The following is a 20,186-nucleotide window of genomic DNA, read 5'->3' on the forward strand; positions in this document are numbered from 1 at the left end:
GTTTGAGCCAGGATATACTAGTCTAAAAATGCAAAAAACGAACAAATTTTGGCATCAATAGATTCAGCATTTCATCGTGTGCCTCAAACCGTCCATCATTTGGCCTCAAAGGAGGTAAAAACTGTTCAAAATCGAAGTTGAAAAGATGCTTTCTGAGCACATAATCTGGTAGCAATCACGTGACCTGCTATAAGCAGCTTATCGATAATTTACAAACATAATTATTAATATGCTGCTTTAAACAACATTAATCATACATTTTGAGCTTTCAGTACTTTAAATAAGGTCAAAACATCGCAAAACACAAAAGTTATTACAATAGTCACGTGGGTGTCAGGAAATGTCACAGGTGCGTCAAATTTGTGACTGGGGCTTTACTTTCAAACATCGGATCTACCTGTTTCTTATAGGTATCTTGATGTCATCAACCCGTGCCAGAAAGCAGTGCAGGAAAGATCACGTGTTTCCTGCAGGGCTAGGATAATGCTCTAGAGATATCTCGGCGTATGAGAATTTAAGTATGGTGTGATGATTTTTGAGCAGCACGATCAACACGATGAATGTACGACCCGCTCAATGAGTTGCCTAGCACATTGACGTATTACGTGAACCTGTCCCGTCTCACGTTTCCCGGCGATTCCATCCACACGTACATACAATACATATCATACACTCTTCATTATTGCACACCCACTCATTCGCTACGACACACGCAAGGAGGAATACGTTAAACCCGGTATTTTGCAACTCTGGCAGGACCGGCTGGTCAGGTCTCGGCTTGCAGGTGTCCTTGCCGATTGCCTGCGCCTATGTCCAGTCCGTTCGACTTGCACCCACCAAGTAATAAATGCATATGAGCGTTCCGTTCCGGAGCTGACCTGCACCAGGAGACTGACCTGGACACCGACCTTGACACTGGCTCCGAACACCATCGGTTACGTAAATCACCAGCATTTGGTCAATAAGTGTCGGCCAGGCGTGAATCTGATGGCGACTCAGATCCGACGCATTGAGCGCTTCAGTCTGCTGCGAGATTGTGCCGCGCTATTTTTGACCCCGATCGATTGAAGAATCCGCGACTCTGAAGACTCATCTGGCTCCCGGTACTTACTTACTTAGTTTATATACAATAGTTAGTTACAATACAATAGTTAGTTATATACGATACAATGTAATAGACGATAAATGGATGGTGCTGGTGGCGTGAGACATCGTGTTAGCTGGGCTGGGCCAAATTTCGATCGGTGATGCCTCAGTGGGCTCGACGCCGACACCTTTGCAGCGGGTTGTTTTCGTATTCAAATCCAGCGCGTGGGTTTCATGGGGACCTCATGGACAACCAGTTGCAGCGAGGCGCTTGGCCTTCAGGGATTGATCAACGAGGATGTAGATGATTTGCGAGAAGTCCACTGCCAGTGACCGCGAGCCCAAAAACAATGAGAGTGGTTCCCTATCGAAAGAAGCGTGTCAGAAAGAGGTGTCAATCAAAGAGAAATTGATCCATGCATTGAGATGCATGGAAAGAGATAAAACGTAACATTACGGCACACGGGCATGACGTAGTTTTTGCCTATTGCTATACGTCTAAGATTTGTGTTCCAAAATCACCAACCTCAGATAGTTTGATGTTCTTTTTTCCGCAATGCAGGATTATAGAGAGAGCCGCCACACCGGTGGGCTTAACTATGAAGTCATGATGGGAAAACACTGAAGTCCCGGAGGGATGTCCTTGCAGCTCAGCGAAGCCACCCGAGCCACTCCGTGTCCGCGTCTTCGCACTTTCCACGCCTGACTCAACCATTCAGAAAGACAAACAAGGGAGAGAAGGAGTAAAAATGGGCATCCGCAGTCGTAATCGGACCGGTTTATTTGTTAATCGCCGCGCCGCATCGGTCTGCCGAGGCTAGCGGAACTTTTCCGGCACGCAGCTGCTGGCCCTGCAGTGCAGTAACTGCGCAGTGGGCTGGGCCACATGACACGCGCGTGTCTCCCACCAAAACAATCGCATTGGCCTTCCCGCGCTGTGACGCTACGGATGACGTCACACTGGCCCGGGCCGAGCGGTGATAGGCCGCGCGTTTTGGGGATACGTGTCTGTGAGGTCATGACCGCTGGCTCCAGAGCATTCCCATATACCAAATAAGGGGGTTCGTGGAAAAACCCATGATTCACCGGTTCGAATGGAAGGTTCGGGGATCCACAGTCGGTATTGGCCGAATATATAACCGGCCGTGGCGGCCGGCTCGTGATATTTCACCGGGAGACGTAGCACCGGCCGCACAGCCGGCGGAGTGAGGAGGACGGTTTGCGCGCCCCACTGACGGCATGGTCGGCGCCCACATGGATACCTAGTTACACCGGAGACGTCTTTATTTGCGAAGGTAACAAACGTCCGCCTCTGAGCGGACTCGGAAGAACAGCCGAGTCTTCTTGGTGAAGGGATAATTCAATAGATATCGAATAATAAAATAAAGCATATATGCATGCAAAACGAGATATAGGCTTACCTGTAAAGAGTTTAAATATTCAACAATGTGTAAGTTGTAAGAATGTTCAGACGTTACAAATCTCTTGCGGAGGCGATGCATACAGGTATGTACTTATCTTCACAGGAGTATGGCGCCTAAATTGATTTAAGGATATCAGTGAATGTTTGTTTTATAATTCATTATTACCGTGAACAATGTGATGTAACTTGTGTGTGATCTGGCAGTACAAATTACAACAAAATGTTTGTGTGGCTGCTGGAAAGTTAGAATGGTGAGATCGGCTTTGCCATGCTGTCTTTTCTTATGATCTTCACAGGGTTTCCTTGCAAAGCGACCTTTGGAAATAACTGGTCCCCTAGTCATTTATCCAACCCATAACTAAACTGAATCAAAGGAGCAGTGTTAAGCTTAAGTACAAATGTACTTTGCCGCTCAATCGTAGTCCTTATATTGAATTGTTTTCTTTTTAGGAAAAAAGTCAGAAATAATGTTCACTTGTTGAATCACTTGTAGGTATATGTAAGGCATAGGCATAAGTAGTTAGGGAAAAGATGCTTTTTAAATGGCCTCCTAACAATCAAATACCAAATGCTATGTGAATGAAATAATTATTGATGATTTCGACTACAGTTCCACTACTTAAACACCTGACTTAAGTTCTATCTGGCATATGTAGATAATGACCTTTGTTTTAAATCATCAAGTTACTTCATTCACCCAGTTGGTATTTTATTGCTAGGAGGCCATTTAAAAAGCGTCTTTTCTGAAGCTACTAGTTAAAAAAAATGTTTGAAAATCAACTAAATTAGCGAAATGCTCTCTATATTAGTGCGCTTGGTGTCACTTTCCACGACATTTGATAGCCTCATTATGACTATTTTCAGCGGTGAGTGTGAGGAAACGTAATGGGCAACGGTGATACAGAGATGGAGTCTGAAGATTCCATTACCCATTATCGTTCTAATAGACGATTCTGCCTTGTTTTTTTATTGAAATCAAGTCCTTTTCTTACATTAATCTTCCCAGAAAACGCATTAGTTCGTCTCAGAAGACGCATTACTTCGTCATAAAGGAAATTATATGTGCCCCTTATTGTCGTGACTCTTTTGTACGAGTACTTTGACGATATTTGCGATTGTAATTTTACTCACGTGGTCGGTCCTAAATTAATGTTAGATGTTCTTTATAACTTTCCAAACAGTTAAGAAATTTCTAAAGCCGTTTACATTTTGCCTTATTGTTGAATGCATTGAATTGAAATTGAAATGTGCGGATCAACCGCATTGATCAGTGTTTTGGTTCGGGCTCAGTCATATCGCGATATTCGCTTGATAATTAATGTTAAATAATTATGCAGCCGACTAAATGTATTTACTTCTCAGAAGTTAGTGGGCATTGGAAGAAAGCATGCTTTGTAGCCAGAACCAATTTTATTTTGTCAGAACGAAAATGTTTTGGAATGCGCTAATGATATTAAACTTGCAAAATTAATGGCTAGATATTTCGTGGCGATTCACGTCGCTGTTTAAATGATTTAAAACAGTAAGAGTCAAAGAAAAGGAGCTTAGTTACGTTTCAAGTTAGTTATGGAGGATCGCATAGACCGGCACGGATGCGAAGTCCTGGACATGTCGGATGTAACGTTTGAAAGGCAGATGGCCAACCGTGCCGGACCGAGTGCTGATCCGGCCAAACGCTGGATAAACTGTCGGCATGGAACACCTACAGCTAACTAGTTTAACCAAGTGCTGAATGCCCTGATAGCTAATTGCTGACGTAGACTCTCTTCCAAATCAGTGCAGTGGGCAGCGCTGAACCGTGTTGATTGGCCCATATAGATTGTAATTGAGGCTGTGAGCTGAGTGTTGGCCGGAGAGGCGCCGGGCGCTGACCGGTCAGCCAGTGCGGCCGCCGGCGCCGCGCCGTCCATCTGTCGGGATCGATGGCTGAGTTGCAGCTCTCGGCCATCGCTCGGGCCCAGGTGAGCCGGCGGCGGCGGCGGCCGGTGGCCCGGTATCGAGCGGCCGGCCGCCGCGCGCGCCGCCCCGACGGCAGCCGGTCAGCGCTCGCTCGCTCGCTCGGGCCGCGGCCGCGCGCCGTACGCGACGGTGCACCGCCGTGACCGACCAGTGACCGGTGCCCCGTCGACCCCTCAGGAGCGCCAGCGACGGCCGCTGGCCATGGACGCAGCCCGAACGGCGGCGGCGCGTACGCCCCTGCTGCAGCCGCCTGCCTACCTGCAGCCGATGCTGCCCTACTGGCTGCCACCCCCGACTCCTCCGCCGGAGGCCCTGGCAGGTGAGATAACGACGCGCACGCGGCAGCCCCGCAGGGCGTTATGTAATTTCAGCGTTACATCTCAGGTCTCACCACCCTGCTATCACCCCCCCCCCCCACGTGTCACGCTGTTCTCACCTTCCTTCCCACGTGTCTCACTCTGTTCTCACTTCCCACCAATACCATGGTTATTCCACGACACGGCAGTTTAGAGGGACTGTTCCGCGATTTTGTAGATTAGTCCGTACTTTACTGGGCGTCTCATGTGGCAAAAAGAACATGTATGAGCCCAAGTACTTAATATCGTGCCGACCATTTGTTATATGTGTATAGTACACGCTTAAATTTTACCGCATTTGTATGCTAAAATATCCATCGAGTCACTCATGAGACTTAACGCTGACATACCTAATGATGGTTCAGTTTCTAACTATTGTCAAAGAAGCATCAAAATAGCAGTATCATCTAAAGTCACTGAGATCAATTTAAATACCTTAATGACTGGCAAACTAACTTCAATTTGCATGCTGTTCGCCTCGCTTCCACGTACCATATCTGCCAGCATCAGTATCAACTCTCGCCGTAAACTGCGAATATAACGGATGATGGAAAACTATTGTGAATCTATGCTTTTTATGAGCAGTTATACAAGACTGCTATCTACGTTTTTTTTAAGGTTAAGAGATTATAGGTCTCGTATTTTTAATTTCTTTAAAAGTGGTTTCAGTTTATTTCAATGAAGTGTCTTGTGTGCAGCAAAAGATATTGACACAGTTTTGTGAGCCTCTGGCACCGTATGCAGTTCGATCCTGTGTTTGACGGTAAGTGAACGAATATCGCTCATATGCACATTGAAATCAGGACAGATTGCTATGCCAAAATGTAAGGTGTTTGGCGTAACCCCTAAACACCTAACGCCTATAAAAGCGATAATACCTCATAAACTCATAGTTCGGCTCATAAAACGTAGCTCATAAAACGCACAGATTTGTGGGATCATGGTGATATTTATTATGAAAATGACGATGCATGAAAATGACGATTCAAAGGTTTTGTAATTCATAAGATTTGTCTGATGGCTCGAATTTCCAATGCCCAAATATACTGCATAATGAAATTCAAATTTGGCCGCAAAATTGCTAAGCTTTCATAATCGAGACTGGCTTTCAAATATTGATTAACGAAAATTGGGAAGACGTGACAATTGCAGCATGTGAACATTTTGGCACACAGGTTAGTTTGGCTCTCAATCAGGTCTTTCCCCGAGGAGGAACAGTCCCTCTAACACGCGCACTGCAGGGGGGGGGGGGTTGTTTTCAACCCCCCCCCCTGTGGTTTTTCGCAAATTGCGAGAAAACGGCGGCGCGTAGCGCCGCCAAATTTTGCATACCTGTTCTCACAACTTTTGCACACCTTGAGTAAAAATTTTGACCCCAGGTGACCTATGGTCAGGTCACCAGGTCAGGTCAAGTGACCCTACCTCGAAACGTAAATTTCGAAGTTTGCAATCCCACCAAGCCCACAGTTGTTGAGATATGATCTTGAAACCCACAGGAAATAGTAAAGTCATCACGAGCTACAACTTGTATATCTCGGAATTTTTATATCGATGACCTAAGGTCAGGTCATTTTTGCGACCGGCCCATTATAAGTCAATGGGAGAAATTTCAACTTACTCTGAATGCCATCCTATGACTTCAATACGCTCAGGATCATAGTATTACAGGTCCCTGTTGGTGATTTCACCGAAACATATCACTTATGACCTTTGGAAGGTGATCTCCAGGTCATCTTAGGTCACCTGAGGTCACCAGCGGTTTTTCTTCAATAACTTGAGATTGAGTAGAGATAGAGACTCCGTTCGACGTTTATCGTGTTTTTTCTCGTCAATGCGGATCGAATGATATGCAACATGACCTATTTCGGTCAGGTCATGACCTTGACCTGAGGTCAAATTTTCAACTTGACCTTTCGAGGTCATATTATATATCATTCGATGCGCCTTGACGAGCTAAGAACGATGGCGTTCGAATCGATCCTCTGTCTTGTGTGCAAGACAAGTTATTCAAGAAAAACTACCGCGAAATTCCTGTTGTGAAAATCGTAACATTTTGTCTTCGGTGACCTCTGGTGACCTCGTTTTTGACCTGACCCAAAAATGATCTTAGTATTTCTTGTCGATCTCATCTTAACCTATCTAACGCCGTTTACCGCTTGTCGCTACGTTGCGCCGTTTTCGAGATCTCAGGGGGGGGGGTTGTTTTCAACCCCCCCCCTGCAGTTCGTGTTCGGCTCGGACCCGCTGCAGTGCGCGTGCTAATATTCAAACACCTATCGTACAAACGCCTCATTGTATCAATGTCTCTTCCCGAGCATAAAATTCAGTTAATTTATGTGAGAACATAGATGCGATAATCTGCTTCTATCTCATATCCTAAATATCCTAATGGAATGTCCAAATACTATACTAAAGACCAAATATGCCAAACACGATAGGTTTTCATTTCCTATTTAATCACACCAGAATTAGCTTAAACTTATGCTCTCATTGTTTAAGCCTGTTGGATCGCTCTAAGTGCATAGCTAAATGCTGCACGATAGAAGCAATAGAAATAAATAGAAAGTCAAATGATATTTTTTTCAACTACCCGATGTTGTATATCTTGGATCTTGTATATCAAACAAACTCATTAAGGTTTCACGTGTGCTTTTGATTGAAGCATTTAAAGCGATAAGAAAGCCTTTAATAATCAAAATATAAGTAGTTAATCAACTACGAATATTGTGGCCTGTCAAAATATTTAACAATAGAATAGCCGTCCTTCGTTAAAAAAAGACATCGCCTTTAAAGCGAACCAGTTAGAAATTAAATCTTCAAGTACAAAGAACAATTATTCTATATTCATCATTTGAAGAAGATCCGGAGGAGGGCAGCGACGGGAGCATAATTTTTCTTATGTTTGACACATTCCTGCACATATTTTTAGTCTCCCCTTAAATTTTAAGCTATGTATGAGACGATTCTCCGCAGGGAAATATCATAAACTGCACAGAAGATTTACCTACTTTGTAGGTGAGTTTCGCTGTTTCAAATCGATACCGAAACATTGTGGGCCGTCATTTGATGTTATATCCTTGCCTCTTTCATCTTTGTCACTCATAGTCTCATGGCGTTGTTTCCCCAATTGCTTATGATATGGTTCTCTCAAAATTGTTAATATTGCTTATAAATCAACGTAGCATTAAACAATTGAACATTTTTAATGTTCTTTTTATGCTCAAATCAAATATGTAAAAGAAATTCCCACCTGTCATTGGTCCAGTCATGTACGGCAGGAACAGTGGCGGATCGCGAAACGTTCGCACATCGACTCGGCTTTTCCGGACGACAAAGAGGCGCGTTTCACGACTTATTCAGCGCATGAAATCCTGCTGTTCTTAGACGAAAGGCGCTGCACGAAACGGTTTCATGTCGCCCTCTGAAGGTGATTCGTCATTCTGGTGACAGTGGTGTTCATTCTAGCGAAATTCAAAATAATGTTCCCCTTAGTAATATAGTAAGAAATCGAGCCTTTAGATCGCCTTTGGCTTCAGCGCAACAGAACGCTGATTTGACGAGAAATTTCAGAACTGTTCGCGCGTACTTACTCGGAACTTATTGCTCACTGCATTTTCTTGGAGGATATGTTGACTGTCGGTCCATGTGAAATTGACTCGTGCGTGATTTCGGAAGTCCCCTCGCCTTCCCCAGGATACATTTCCAAGCAAAAGCTGAGCATGAGCGAGGACGAACTGGCTCAGCGAACAGTCCTACTGACGCAGGCATGCAGAATAGCCCCCATCGCATCACCATATGACTGCAGGACATACAGGGCACGATTGGGGTTTGTTCTGTGCATAAGGGCAAATGAAAAGGCGATCCAGTCACAACCAGAGCTCAGCACTACAAATAATCTGTTCCATGTTTTGAAAGTGGGAAGAGAACTTATTTGACCAAATAGTAAGTGTGCTTTGAAACGTATTCGTTTTCTTGCTTGTTCAACATCTAAAATGTTAACTCGATCTCATTCGGCAATCGATTGCTTTTTCTGTATTGTTCTTGATGTATTCTGTTAACGCTTTTCCCTCAGTTCATTATCTTTCAACTTAATGTAAGCAAACGAGATTGATAAGCAAACCGTTTCCTTTATTTGCTTCTAATTTTTTGCACGTTTCTATGACGCGTAATCTTTAAATGCGTGAATGAAGTTGGGAGTTTGTACTCCCTCAATGCCGCCATTTTGTGTCAAACATTTCCAATGGCTCTCGAATCTCGCCGCTGTAACCTCTGTCCTTCCTTAGATGACAGCGAGCCTGCTGTCATCCACTGATTTATTTCTATAATGGACCCCAAATATCCTTGGGTTTTTACTGGATAGCAGTGAAAGGGGAACGAACGATGGCTGTAGCACTAGCCAGACTTACAGACACATATTGTGATCTTGAATTAATAACGGGGAAGTTCAGATAAAGCGAAACAGTGAAAAAGAGGAAAAGCTCTCCTGTTATTTTATTATACATACGAGTTGGTTATCATGAAGTTCCGGGGCTTATTTCACGTTTGTTGACAAACGACGGAGATATCACTACGAACTGCGAAATATCTGAGAAAAAAATCGGAGCTTATATAATCCGAATAACAAAGCTTCTATCCTCCGTTTGCATTGCAAAACGTTTATTGGCACCGTACACTTAAAATGAGACGAGGAGAATACGATCAATCATCGATACAAAGAACGTTTCGTCGACATTTTCTTAATAATATGTTATCAGAGGCCATTAACGATGTGCACATCATCAAAGAGGGGCCCGTTAACGTCCGCCCCCGTCTGTGGAAGGTCACGATAGTCATCGAGTCTTCAGGATGTCCGTGTGCCGTCCTGAGACGGACCCATTGAGATGCAGCGGTTTGTCTGCAGGACGACCGCTTCCCGGTGATCCATCATAGGGCAGACACAAAACAAACGGACATGAAGGGCAGAGCTCTACCCGGTGGGTGCCGGACCCGGTCCGGTCACCCTGCACCAGATTCTACAGCCACGGCCCGATTTATATTTCACCTTTCTTGTTCAGCGCCTTTTCGCTAATTATGAATGAACGCTCGATATGGCCCATGTACCGGAAGGCTAGTGTATATATTTGGTGTTGCAAGCCTTTCGTGGAACAGTGTGGGCTATTCTGACGAAACGGTCGTTCAGTCGGAGAATCGTATCGTCATTCATTTATGCCTTTACCTGAGTCACCAACTACAGCCCGGCCGGGCCGGTCCATCCATTGCCGCCCGGCGGTCCTGCCGAGTGGTTAGAATAGGAAATGGCCCAGTTCGGCGGGCGCGGGACTTGTGCCTGTGCAGAAGTGCAGAACTCCTCCCGGCGCCGCCCCCGGCCATCGCCGGCTGGCGGGGTTATGTAAGTCCCGCGCCGTGCCGCCGGCCACGCTGCCCCAAAGTTCAGATGTGGTGCACCAGGACGTTTCATGTTACCGCGTGGAGCGGATGCACTGCCTCTCGCCAGCGGAGCAAGTACTAAGGGCTGGTCCCCTGCTGGTCGCGAAGGTGTCTTTGGGTGTGGCGACTGGTCAGAGTTCCAAACTTGCGCTTATCAGTCAGCTTTATGGTAAAGCGCAATGAAGAATGCCGACATCGATCGGTGATCTTTCACTTATTTCATATAGTAGTAGCTTCGGACATAGTTGTAAGTTATTTCAGTGAGAAAGCTATGGTGCAACATATCTTTAGTTTAGCACCCCTTTAACATTTACGCAATTGCAAAGTCCTAAGCTTATCACATAATTAAAGCAGAACGCAAACAAACCCTTCAGACGGGCTAATAGCACGGCATAGCTGCTGAAGTCGACCTTCTCATCTCATTCACCCTCTCCATCGAGAATTGTCATCCCACTCATCTTCTCCATCGAGTTTTCATCTAATTCATCTTCCCCATCGAGAGTTCTCATCTCATTCATCTCCATCGAGATGAATGAGAACCCATCGAGAGTTCTTCCCCATCGAGAGTTCTCATCTCCATCGAGAACCGCGTGAAGCGCAGCCCTGAAGCAGCGATCCACCGAGACATCGGATTCCGCGCTGCTCAGGTAGGTACCGTGCTCCGCGGGCCCATCTCACAGCCCCGGAGGTAGACACACAGACATCCTGACAGACTGACAGCGAGCCGAGAGCGGCGCGATCACCCTCCCGTCCAGGGACTGCCGTCGGCCGCCCTCCGCCCCTGGCAGCCTCCGGCGGCCGCGCTCTGCGCTCCCAGCAGTCACCGATGAGGTCAGACGACTGTCCTTGCGTCTGGCACGTTAATTCACAGTCTGTCCTTGCTTCTGGGACGCCACGTGTCTGCTAAACCCGGCAACAGAAAACAATGGGCAGCGACGCTCTGCACATTTGCATTATTGCCTCCAGCAACAACATTATACAAGTATAATGCTTAACATTTATCATCATCCATAATCGCTGCGCGGCTCACAATTCTTCTTGCAACTTTTTATTGCTTAGATTAGATAGTTCAGTGATGGTGATTTCGTGCATGGCATAAGATCAGGGATGCGGAGCCGTGGAAATTTCAGACGGCTCCGGCTCCGGCTCCGGCTCCGGAGAAAAAATCGGCTCCGGCTCCGGCTCCGGCTCCGGGTGAAATGTCATGGCGACTCCGGCTCCGGCTCCGGCTCCGAGTAAAATGATCCGGCTCCGGCGGCTCCGGCTCCGGAGGCTCCGGCTCCGGCTTCTACTCAGTACATCCCCTATGCGATCAATTAACCCTCGCCCGCACATGCCATTTTCCCATCCTAGAACGCACATGGGGGGGGGGGGTGGTTGCCACCCCCCCGCGCCATTTCGTTCCTGTTGGAGATAGAGCTTAGCAGTAAAGACCAAAAAGATTCTTTGGGAAGAGACGAATCCAATGATACCCAGTTTTACCTTCTCAGGTCAGTCATTGACCTTCCAGGTCAGGTCAAACTAAAAAATGTTGCTGTTTTGGGTCACCGTTGGATATTAAGTGCGCTGCTTATCAAATAACGATGACGATGCTGTTTTCTGGTGCCAAGCCAGCTAGAACCACTTTGTCACACTATCCGACCAGAATTTTGCTGCTGAGGTCATTTCAGGTCAAGTAAGGTCAAGGTCAATTATATGTGTTTGTATGTCTGTGTGTGTCTGTGTGTATACTGATGTGTGCACCGATTGTTTTTGGGTCCATATCACATGAAATCATGATCTGAGAAGCTTTTACCAAAAATGCAGTCAAAAAACTTCACAAAAAGTAAATTCAGCTTGCCTAAAAGTAACGCAATTATCTTAGATGACCTAGGTTGACCTTGACCCTGACCCCTGTACATCGTCGAACAACATGTTCCATGATAGGTGGGAGGTAAGACTGGCAAAAAGGCCGAAATCAGGGTGTCAAAAGCTCACAAGGCCCATGGCAAACGCAAGATGTTGAGAATTGGCCATTTGGGTCATGACATGATCTGAAAAACAAGGTCATATCTCCGAAACCAAAAATCACAGAAACTTGAAATTTTCAGTGGACATCAAGAAAGGATAGACGAGCAGCTATACGAAAAATCAGCCTTCTAGCTCTAAAAATGTTGAGTGCAGAGCAGAAAGACTGCCTGGGGGGGGGGGGTGGCAACCACCCCCCCCCCCCATGTGCGGGCGAGGGTTAAATACGGGTGGAAGAAAAAAGGCGATGGGATTGGTACACGTTGCTTCTGTATTTGTATAACAAGGCTATTTTGAATAGGTACCACATTGTTTACGCCTTGTACTGTCAAACCGAACTAGGTAAATAATTGTTTCCTCTTAAGAAAAGGAGCCGGAGTCGCCCCCTTTTTTGACGGCTCCGGCTCCGGCTCCGGCTCCGGGCTATATTGTTTCACGGCTCCGGCTCCGGCTCCGGCTCCGGGCAAAATATGCCGGCTCCGGCGGCTCCGGCTCCGGCTCCGGCTCCGGCTCCGCATCCCTGCATAAGATGTCACACCCATCCCATCGTCCCGGAAGTCAAATTCGCTTCAAGTTGTTGAGTTCAGGCGAAGCATGTGGAAGGCAGCATCTTGTAGATTTGGTTTACAGTGCATGGGTGTCGTGTACAAGTAGGGTCAGGCCCTACCAATTATTTAGGAATTTTAGCATTAGCCCTTCGGCGCTGCACGGTGAGAATGGCTTTGGTAGCGTAAAGTTAACCATTAAGTTAACCTACAGACTTACCAATAACTTTAGGAACGTGACGCCCTTGTCACAATAAAAACGATGAAGTTCATCCCGCAGGTCAGTTGGTGAAGCGTTGGACTCCCGCGGTGGTGGTGAGAGCTCTGTTTCGAGTCGCCCTGGCGCTCGATGTAACTACTGACGGGGATGGTCTCGGTTGGTGGGAAAGCCTGGAGTAGGAGCAGCCGCAACGAGTTTAACGAGACGACGGTGTTCAGCTTTGGTGGGCTCGCTAAATCTTGGTATCTAATCTAAATTCTTCCGTTATCTGAAATTGCGCGATCAGGGCCTCGTTTCATAAAGCGCGTCAGTAACTTACGCCGGTCTTTGGGCTTGTATTGCAAACGCATGTGAAGCGATAAATTTATTTCCACATCTCCCTTCTGTTCTTGCTTGCAAGATAAATAAATTCGACGATTCAAACTATCGTCAACGCTTCACTTGCACTTGCAATACAGGGTGTCTCAAAAGTTCGTTCACAGGTACCAGCCATGCTTTTTTGTCAATAATTCTGAATCAACAAGAAATTAACAGTCGAAATTTTGCATGGGCATTGGTGACAACCTTCCTCAAGCAGTCTCATTGTTTTCAAGTGCATTCGACCCTTCATGAGCTCACAAAAAGGGTTCACCTCTGACCATGGGTCAGGCACGAAAATGTAGGTTGCAAAGTCGGGTATGTTGTGAAACTCTCTGTTTCAGGAGTAATGAGAATGGTTAAGTCGGAAATGACACATGGCTAACTGTCGGCGAGGATGAGTGCAACATGATGATCATCTCATACAAACGGTGGCTAAAATTTTTGAAGGACGAAACCATGCGAGACTAACGGCGTTTTGAACGACCCTCGCACGACAACAGACTCATGTTCCGGAAAGCAGCTGAAAATGCGGTCATAACTATTGAAAACTGGCAAGAAGGTCACAGACAGAGGTTACCCATTTTCAAAAAGTGCAGGTCATCGTAAAATAAAGACAAATTATAATTTAAAATTGTTTATAATATCTATAACGCTAATTTTTGGGGACAATAACACAAAAATCGTCAATGCCAAGGACACCTGACCCTCCAAAAGTGTCAGTTATTGTAAAATTTTATCTAACGAAGTTTTAAGAGGCAGATCTGCAGCGAATAATTTTCTTTTAAACACAAAATCCCGATAAAACCACACGATGGACAGGTTTGGGCCGTTTACAAAGCAGAACATCTCCCGAGGAAAACACTCCGCAACCGAGCGAAGGTCTTGGCATGGGGAATGACGAGCGCTTGGAATTTGCAAAATTTGCACAATGTGTCTGAGAAACAGACGTCCGACACATTCTGCTACCATATGATGCGAAAAATTTACTCCTGGCACTTCCCGTTTTGTTCAGGACTGGGGTCGTTTTGAAGAGGAAAATGGCGCTTGGGATGTCGGCGCCAGTCATTCATGAAGGAGTTAGCGCCAGAGAATGCCTACAAAATACTCAAGAATGGTGTCGATGCAAGCTGTCGGCTTTCAGGGAAAATCAGATGTTGCCGGGGAGCTAGTCAAAACTAAATCCGACGCAGAAACTGCAGGGGATTCCCCTGCAAGAGCTTCAAAGCTGGTAACCTTTTATCAGCCTCCGGCAGCTGACGGAGCAACAAAAATCGGTATGGGCAAATATTTTTAGAGATACAGCAAAGGGGTTGGTTTCCAACCTTCTTAATCAGTTGTCAAAGCATGCATATTTGTCTAGTGTACACACAGACACCAAAACCTTATACTTTTGGCCGGTTCTTATATGCTTTATTGGCATGGGAAATGTGTGAACGAACTTTTGAGACACCCTGTACAAGAGTTGCACTCAATATAATCACTTGCACTTGCAATATAACACGACGGGTGTTTGAGGTCTCCGCAACAAGCTCTGCTTAGCGTGGGCTTCGTCTCTGTCAATTCATCGATTCGAACATTCGATATTAATTGATAGGTATGAAAAAGAAGTCGAGCATTTACCCGAACGAAGATGAAACCTCAAATCTAGCTATTTTCTATTTTCCGATGAATGGCTTCACCCGGCTTCACCTAAGTCTGGGTAACGTAAAAAGAACGAAGTTATAAGCGCTTGAATCACTTTGCATGTGTTTTGAGCCTTTTGATTACTGTAACAAATACATAGTCTAGAAAAATTTGAATCTGTCTGAAATGCCGTGAGATCAATGTTCTCGGATACATTAAGAGATAATGCAAAGGCACGTGAATTAATAGCGGTTGCACTTTAAATGTGTTCTTTCTTAGGTTTAGTAGACTGACTGCAGTACGTCAAGCTGTTTTATACATGAGACACCGATGCGTTCTAGTAGATTGTTTTGTTTATTGCCCGTCCTCCTTGCAAAGGAACTCAGGTTTCTCGTTTTGGTAACTACGTTGCACATGCTCTTCGTCTCAAATTTATTCAAACAGCCAAATTTTAAGAGTTTAATAATATTACAAAGGTTTAATAAAACCTAAAATATGAATTCTATATCTTATTTCATGAGATTCATACACCCATGATCGTAGGTAAGCGGTAGTTAAGTTCACATTTGTATTCACTGATCATGTATATCTAAAAAGAGTGATAACTAAAAGAGGAACAAAAAGTGATAAGGTTCGCTTTGTGGAATGTGGATACACGTTTCCTTCCCGTCATCGATTATAGTCGGATTTTTTAAGCTTATCGGATCACTTTAAGTGCACAACATGATACGGCACGAGACAGAATATATGGAATGAACAGAAAGTCAAAAAGGAAAATAAACAGCAAGGTAATATTTTCACCTAGCTAGTGCTGAAAGTATCGAGGCTTCACGTGCGCTTTTCATTTAAGTTTTTAAGCGATTAGACAGGCTTAACAAATCCGACTATAGTTATCTTGAGCTTTAATTACTGTAGCATGTGATTTGTATGGTATGAAGTTTCTCTTTTAATATCACCGCTATCGTCTTTTCCATAGTGTGTATTTTTTCTGGCAAATTAGTGTGAACCAGCAGCCTGAACAGCATGTTCTCTGAGAAAGACCACTTTCCGAAAATTCCAATATCTGAGCGACTAAAACTGAATCTGACCAAAACTGGGTCTCACAGGCGCGATCCTCGGCTGACGCTCCAACAATCCCTGTAAGCTGGATCTCTAAAATCGGCAGAGTACAAGAAAATCACGGGGTAAGCAGACTTTCGCACGCTTCAATGCAATGACGGGCTGTTTCGTGTACATGGCAAGCTAAAAAATTAACTAGTTTAGTTATGCTGTCAATATAGCGCCCGCTCTAGCTGTAGATCATGACTCACGGGGAATACCTATAGGTATACCTACCTACCTATACCTACCTACCTACCTACTAACGTACCTATTCGCGAAGATTCGCTAAAAGCTGTTCGAATATTGAGGTCAAAGACCTACATGACTAACTTTTGCTGTTCAACTCTTGGCAAGGCTTGGAGCTCGGTGCTTGAAATGTGGAAGACAGTTGAAATAAAATTAATTCATTGTAGCCTGCTTGCCACTCTGGGCATCCGCTTTACCCTTGCTTTAACGTAACGCTTTTGAACTAAATATACCTACCTAAATGTTGTATGTTTAAAATTGATGGCAACTTTAACATTCAACCAATCACTTAGGTAGTTGGCCAAATGTTTTAATTGCAAAATTTTATTTCACATATTTTAAAAAGAATCATTTCTTTACGCAAATAGGATGAAAGAAGGCATTAAACGAATTTTAAATGCAGCTTTTTGAGTTCCAAATTTTACAGCATTGGCGATATTTCAGACGATAAACGAGCCGTACCTATATTTACTTTTCTATGGGCATTACAAGTAGGTACAGTACAGGTAAAGTGAAAATGACATCATTTTTTATCCGTATTTGAAAAAATGACACTTTTCAACTAAATACTCGAAATGTATGGTTTGTAGACATGCTTGATATCATAAATTATTAAAAATCACGTTTAATCACGTTTAATGGATATTTCATATGCAGATAGCAGCCATCGAATATGTCTTATAAAATCGCGTCTGAATCCTCGTGAAAACCCTAATTGGGCTAAGACGATTGCAATTTGTTTACAGTGAATTCGTACCAATGCATATCATTCCTAGTACCGTAAAGTGGGGCTATTTGAGACAGTGGGGCTATTTGAGACAGTATTTAAAATCGCTATAAAATGAAGATCGTTTGATTTTTGTGTGATATTTTTGCTCAGGGAGGTGTGGAATCGAGCAGTAAATCGCCTGAGCAAAAAATCAAGCATAAATTTTAAGTGGTTTTTATTTTATAGCAATTTTAAATACTGTCTCAAATAGCCCCACTGTCTCAAATAGCCCCACCTTACGGTATCACGTTTTGCGGCTAAAAAACGAAATTGCAGGTCCCAAATTTCGCCGATAGACTCGATTCGTTTTAGCCTGAGCAGATATCTTTGAAGGTAGGTAACTAATAACTAAAGCCACACTTGCCTGATTTATTTCTTAATGCTTGCCTATGCTAAAAAAGGCAAAAATGAATAATGGAGTGAGATTTAAGACAGGCGTATTTAATTGTTTGACTCAACCACCAGTCAATATTATACGTTTATATTCAATGAAGACCCAGCTTAGGGTGAATTATTTTATCTAAATATTACCATCCACGAGTCCCTGACAATTAGATCCAAGTCAGGTACATACACTGCCAATCGAGCTCCACTTTGAAGCCGCTGTGTCCATCCAAAGCCAGTCCTGAATCTCCTCACAGCTGAACGGACAACGGTGCGTGCACGAACGAGGGAGTGCTCAGGCACGCGCACTTTGCTGCACGTACAACAAGCTGCGCCAAGAGGACGGGGGCGTCAGAACATAAACGGGGGTATCTGGATTCTGGACAAGAGGACGGTGCGCAGCTGAAAGGGAGGATGTCGCGAACCTGCGGCTGCACAAGAGACTGCGCCAGCCGGGAGGCATGAGCGGCACCGAGGCACCGAGGATCAATGTGGCAGTTGTATTACCAATATATACTCGGCAGTGAAGTTTGGTGTTTGTGAAAGTATGGCACAGAAAACCCGGCTGGCACTCAGATGGAAAGCTTGCAATGGTACCTAACCGGCTCGACTACGTTCGGCTATGACGCTGCGGGCCGTTAAAACAACAAAATGTCGTGAAACTCGACAATCCTTTCTGCTTTCTGTTGACTGCATATTCGGCCAGTCACTCGTGAGTCTGAGGAGGATTAGGGACAGATTGATGCCATCTTCCAGTACCTACCCGATATCAATAAATATTTGTCTTTTTCCTCACATGGAAAGAGTACCTACTTATTATTTTATAATACGATTTTACTTTTAATAGTACAAAAACGCACAAGAAAGTAAAATCTGTCAGCTTAGTGTCTTGTGACTTTCGACACTTTTTCGGGAGTAGGTAGGACCCTAGGACATAGGTAGGGTAGACCGGGGCAAGTCGCCCCGCCGAGGTAAAACGCCTCACCGATGTTTCTCGGAACTGGCAAGGTTCTGGGGAAACATCCTCTCTTCTATAAAACGTGCACTATACGATCATTATATGAGCAGACTGGAAATAAATTGTGATGACTCTTTAGGGAGATATAGCCAAAAATGTGTTTTGGGAGTGATTTTTATGTTTTGTTGTCAGATTATGCATCATGGCGTTCTTTTATCGTCCACATCAGGTTAACGACTTTTATGTATTTTGAACAACTATTGTCTAACGCTTACAATGCCGGGTTGGTTCGTGTTAAATTATGTTTTCCTGGAGTGCAAGGCGTTGTTCTCTGACCGAACTACGTGATGGGGTAAAACGCCCCAGTAGGTCGCGGGGCAAAAAGCCCCATGGGGCGTTTTACCTCATGTGTTGTTCGGACTACCCACTTCCTAACGTTTGGTAGCTGGCGAACGGTATGTTTCTATGCATTTATATGTACTTTTCTCAGCAACTGGATGGCAAAGGAAGTATTTTGGTAACATTTGCATTGCAATAATTTATTATTTGGCCTTATGAGGCAGGTGAAAAATCTGTTCATACAATAGTGTCGTAGCTGAACACCTGATAGGATGGAAGGTGCTTACTTCAGTGCCATGCCTCCCAAGGTCCAACGGACCTTTCATATAAGATTTAGTCAACTAGCATGTTTAATCTTTAATCTAGAGTATGGGGCTTCTTGCCCCAGGCCGTGGGGCGTTTTGCCCTGGGGTTGGGGCAAAACGCCCTATTTGCAGTTGCTTCACAAACCACTTCCTAGCTGGGAGTCCGATTATAAGTGAATGAATTTGAGGGGTGGAAATTAAAGTAAAATGTCCAAAGAACGCATTGAGCACAAATTTGGCCTTCCAGGTTATGTGGAATAAAAGTTATGTAGCAAAATAAATTATCTGGGGCGTCTTGCCCCAGGCTACCCTACCATTGTCTCCCCGCATCGAGCCTTTATGGATTCGCCACTGTAACCACCTTTAAACATGCGTTTAACGTGAAAAGTGTAATAAGTCCGGAAATCCAGGTTGCAACATTTAGTAAATTTGCTAATTGGTGACGTAAGTACGAAAATAAAAATTTTGCGTTTTTCAGCGCGTACTTATTGGTACGTGTTTTGCCTGAAGTCACAGATGCAGAAGACAGGTAACTATATAAGTCTGAGTGTATTTCTGTGACTGAAGTAGTATTTCTTTCAACAGATTTGTAAATATTATGCAAATTTTAACTTCATTAAGAAGTGAAATCAAGTGGCACGCAAGCAAGCGTAGTTCTGTTATTTTTTTACCGCTATTTAGGTAGGTACAAATGCCTCAGATGTCAGCACAAATGAAGATGAGTTAGGTATGGAAAAGTCCTAAAGGATAACGCCACAAATGCAGTCATCGGTTATATCCGAGGGTTGACCATTCGCTGACCATCAGCGGGTCGTTGTAACGTTGTCATTACCAGCGGAGGCCGAGACTGCATCATAACGAAATGTAAAAGCGAACCCTTCTCCCCGTATAGGTCCCTGCCGTGCCGTGAGACCTGGCAAGGACCGATGACCGCCTTAGGCCCCATAAGAACTGAGTTATAACGAGCATCAGACTGCCGCCGGGGCACCTTTCCGCCGCCACACGGCCCATTAGTTCCCATCCCAGCCGACTCACGGCCCATTGTACCTCCGACCCAGCTGGTCTTCACACTCCAGAG

The 20,186-nt window shown here is 44.7% G+C and overlaps 1 protein-coding gene across 3 annotated transcripts in view; it reads left to right on the forward strand.

The window, feature by feature from the left end:
- The window catches only part of LOC122380456 (hepatic leukemia factor-like), a 59,422-nt gene that overhangs the window by 32,661 nt on the left and 6,575 nt on the right, over positions 1-20,186 (forward strand). For 2 of the 3 annotated variants that reach the window (XM_043363616.1, XM_043363617.1), the window contains exon 2: positions 4,646-4,787. In XM_043363616.1, the coding sequence (XP_043219551.1) occupies positions 4,670-4,787 (118 nt within the window). In that variant the 5' untranslated portion in view covers positions 4,646-4,669. Of the gene's footprint in view, positions 1-2,262; positions 2,382-4,645; positions 4,788-20,186 lie in introns of those variants that run through there. The other variant, XM_043363618.1, reaches the window with a different exon arrangement.

The sequence above is a fragment of the Amphibalanus amphitrite genome, unplaced genomic scaffold (assembly GCF_019059575.1).
Source record: "Amphibalanus amphitrite isolate SeventyFive unplaced genomic scaffold, NRLGWU_Aamphi_draft 000098F_arrow, whole genome shotgun sequence".
In the NCBI taxonomy this organism is placed as follows: domain Eukaryota; kingdom Metazoa; phylum Arthropoda; class Thecostraca; order Balanomorpha; family Balanidae; genus Amphibalanus; species Amphibalanus amphitrite.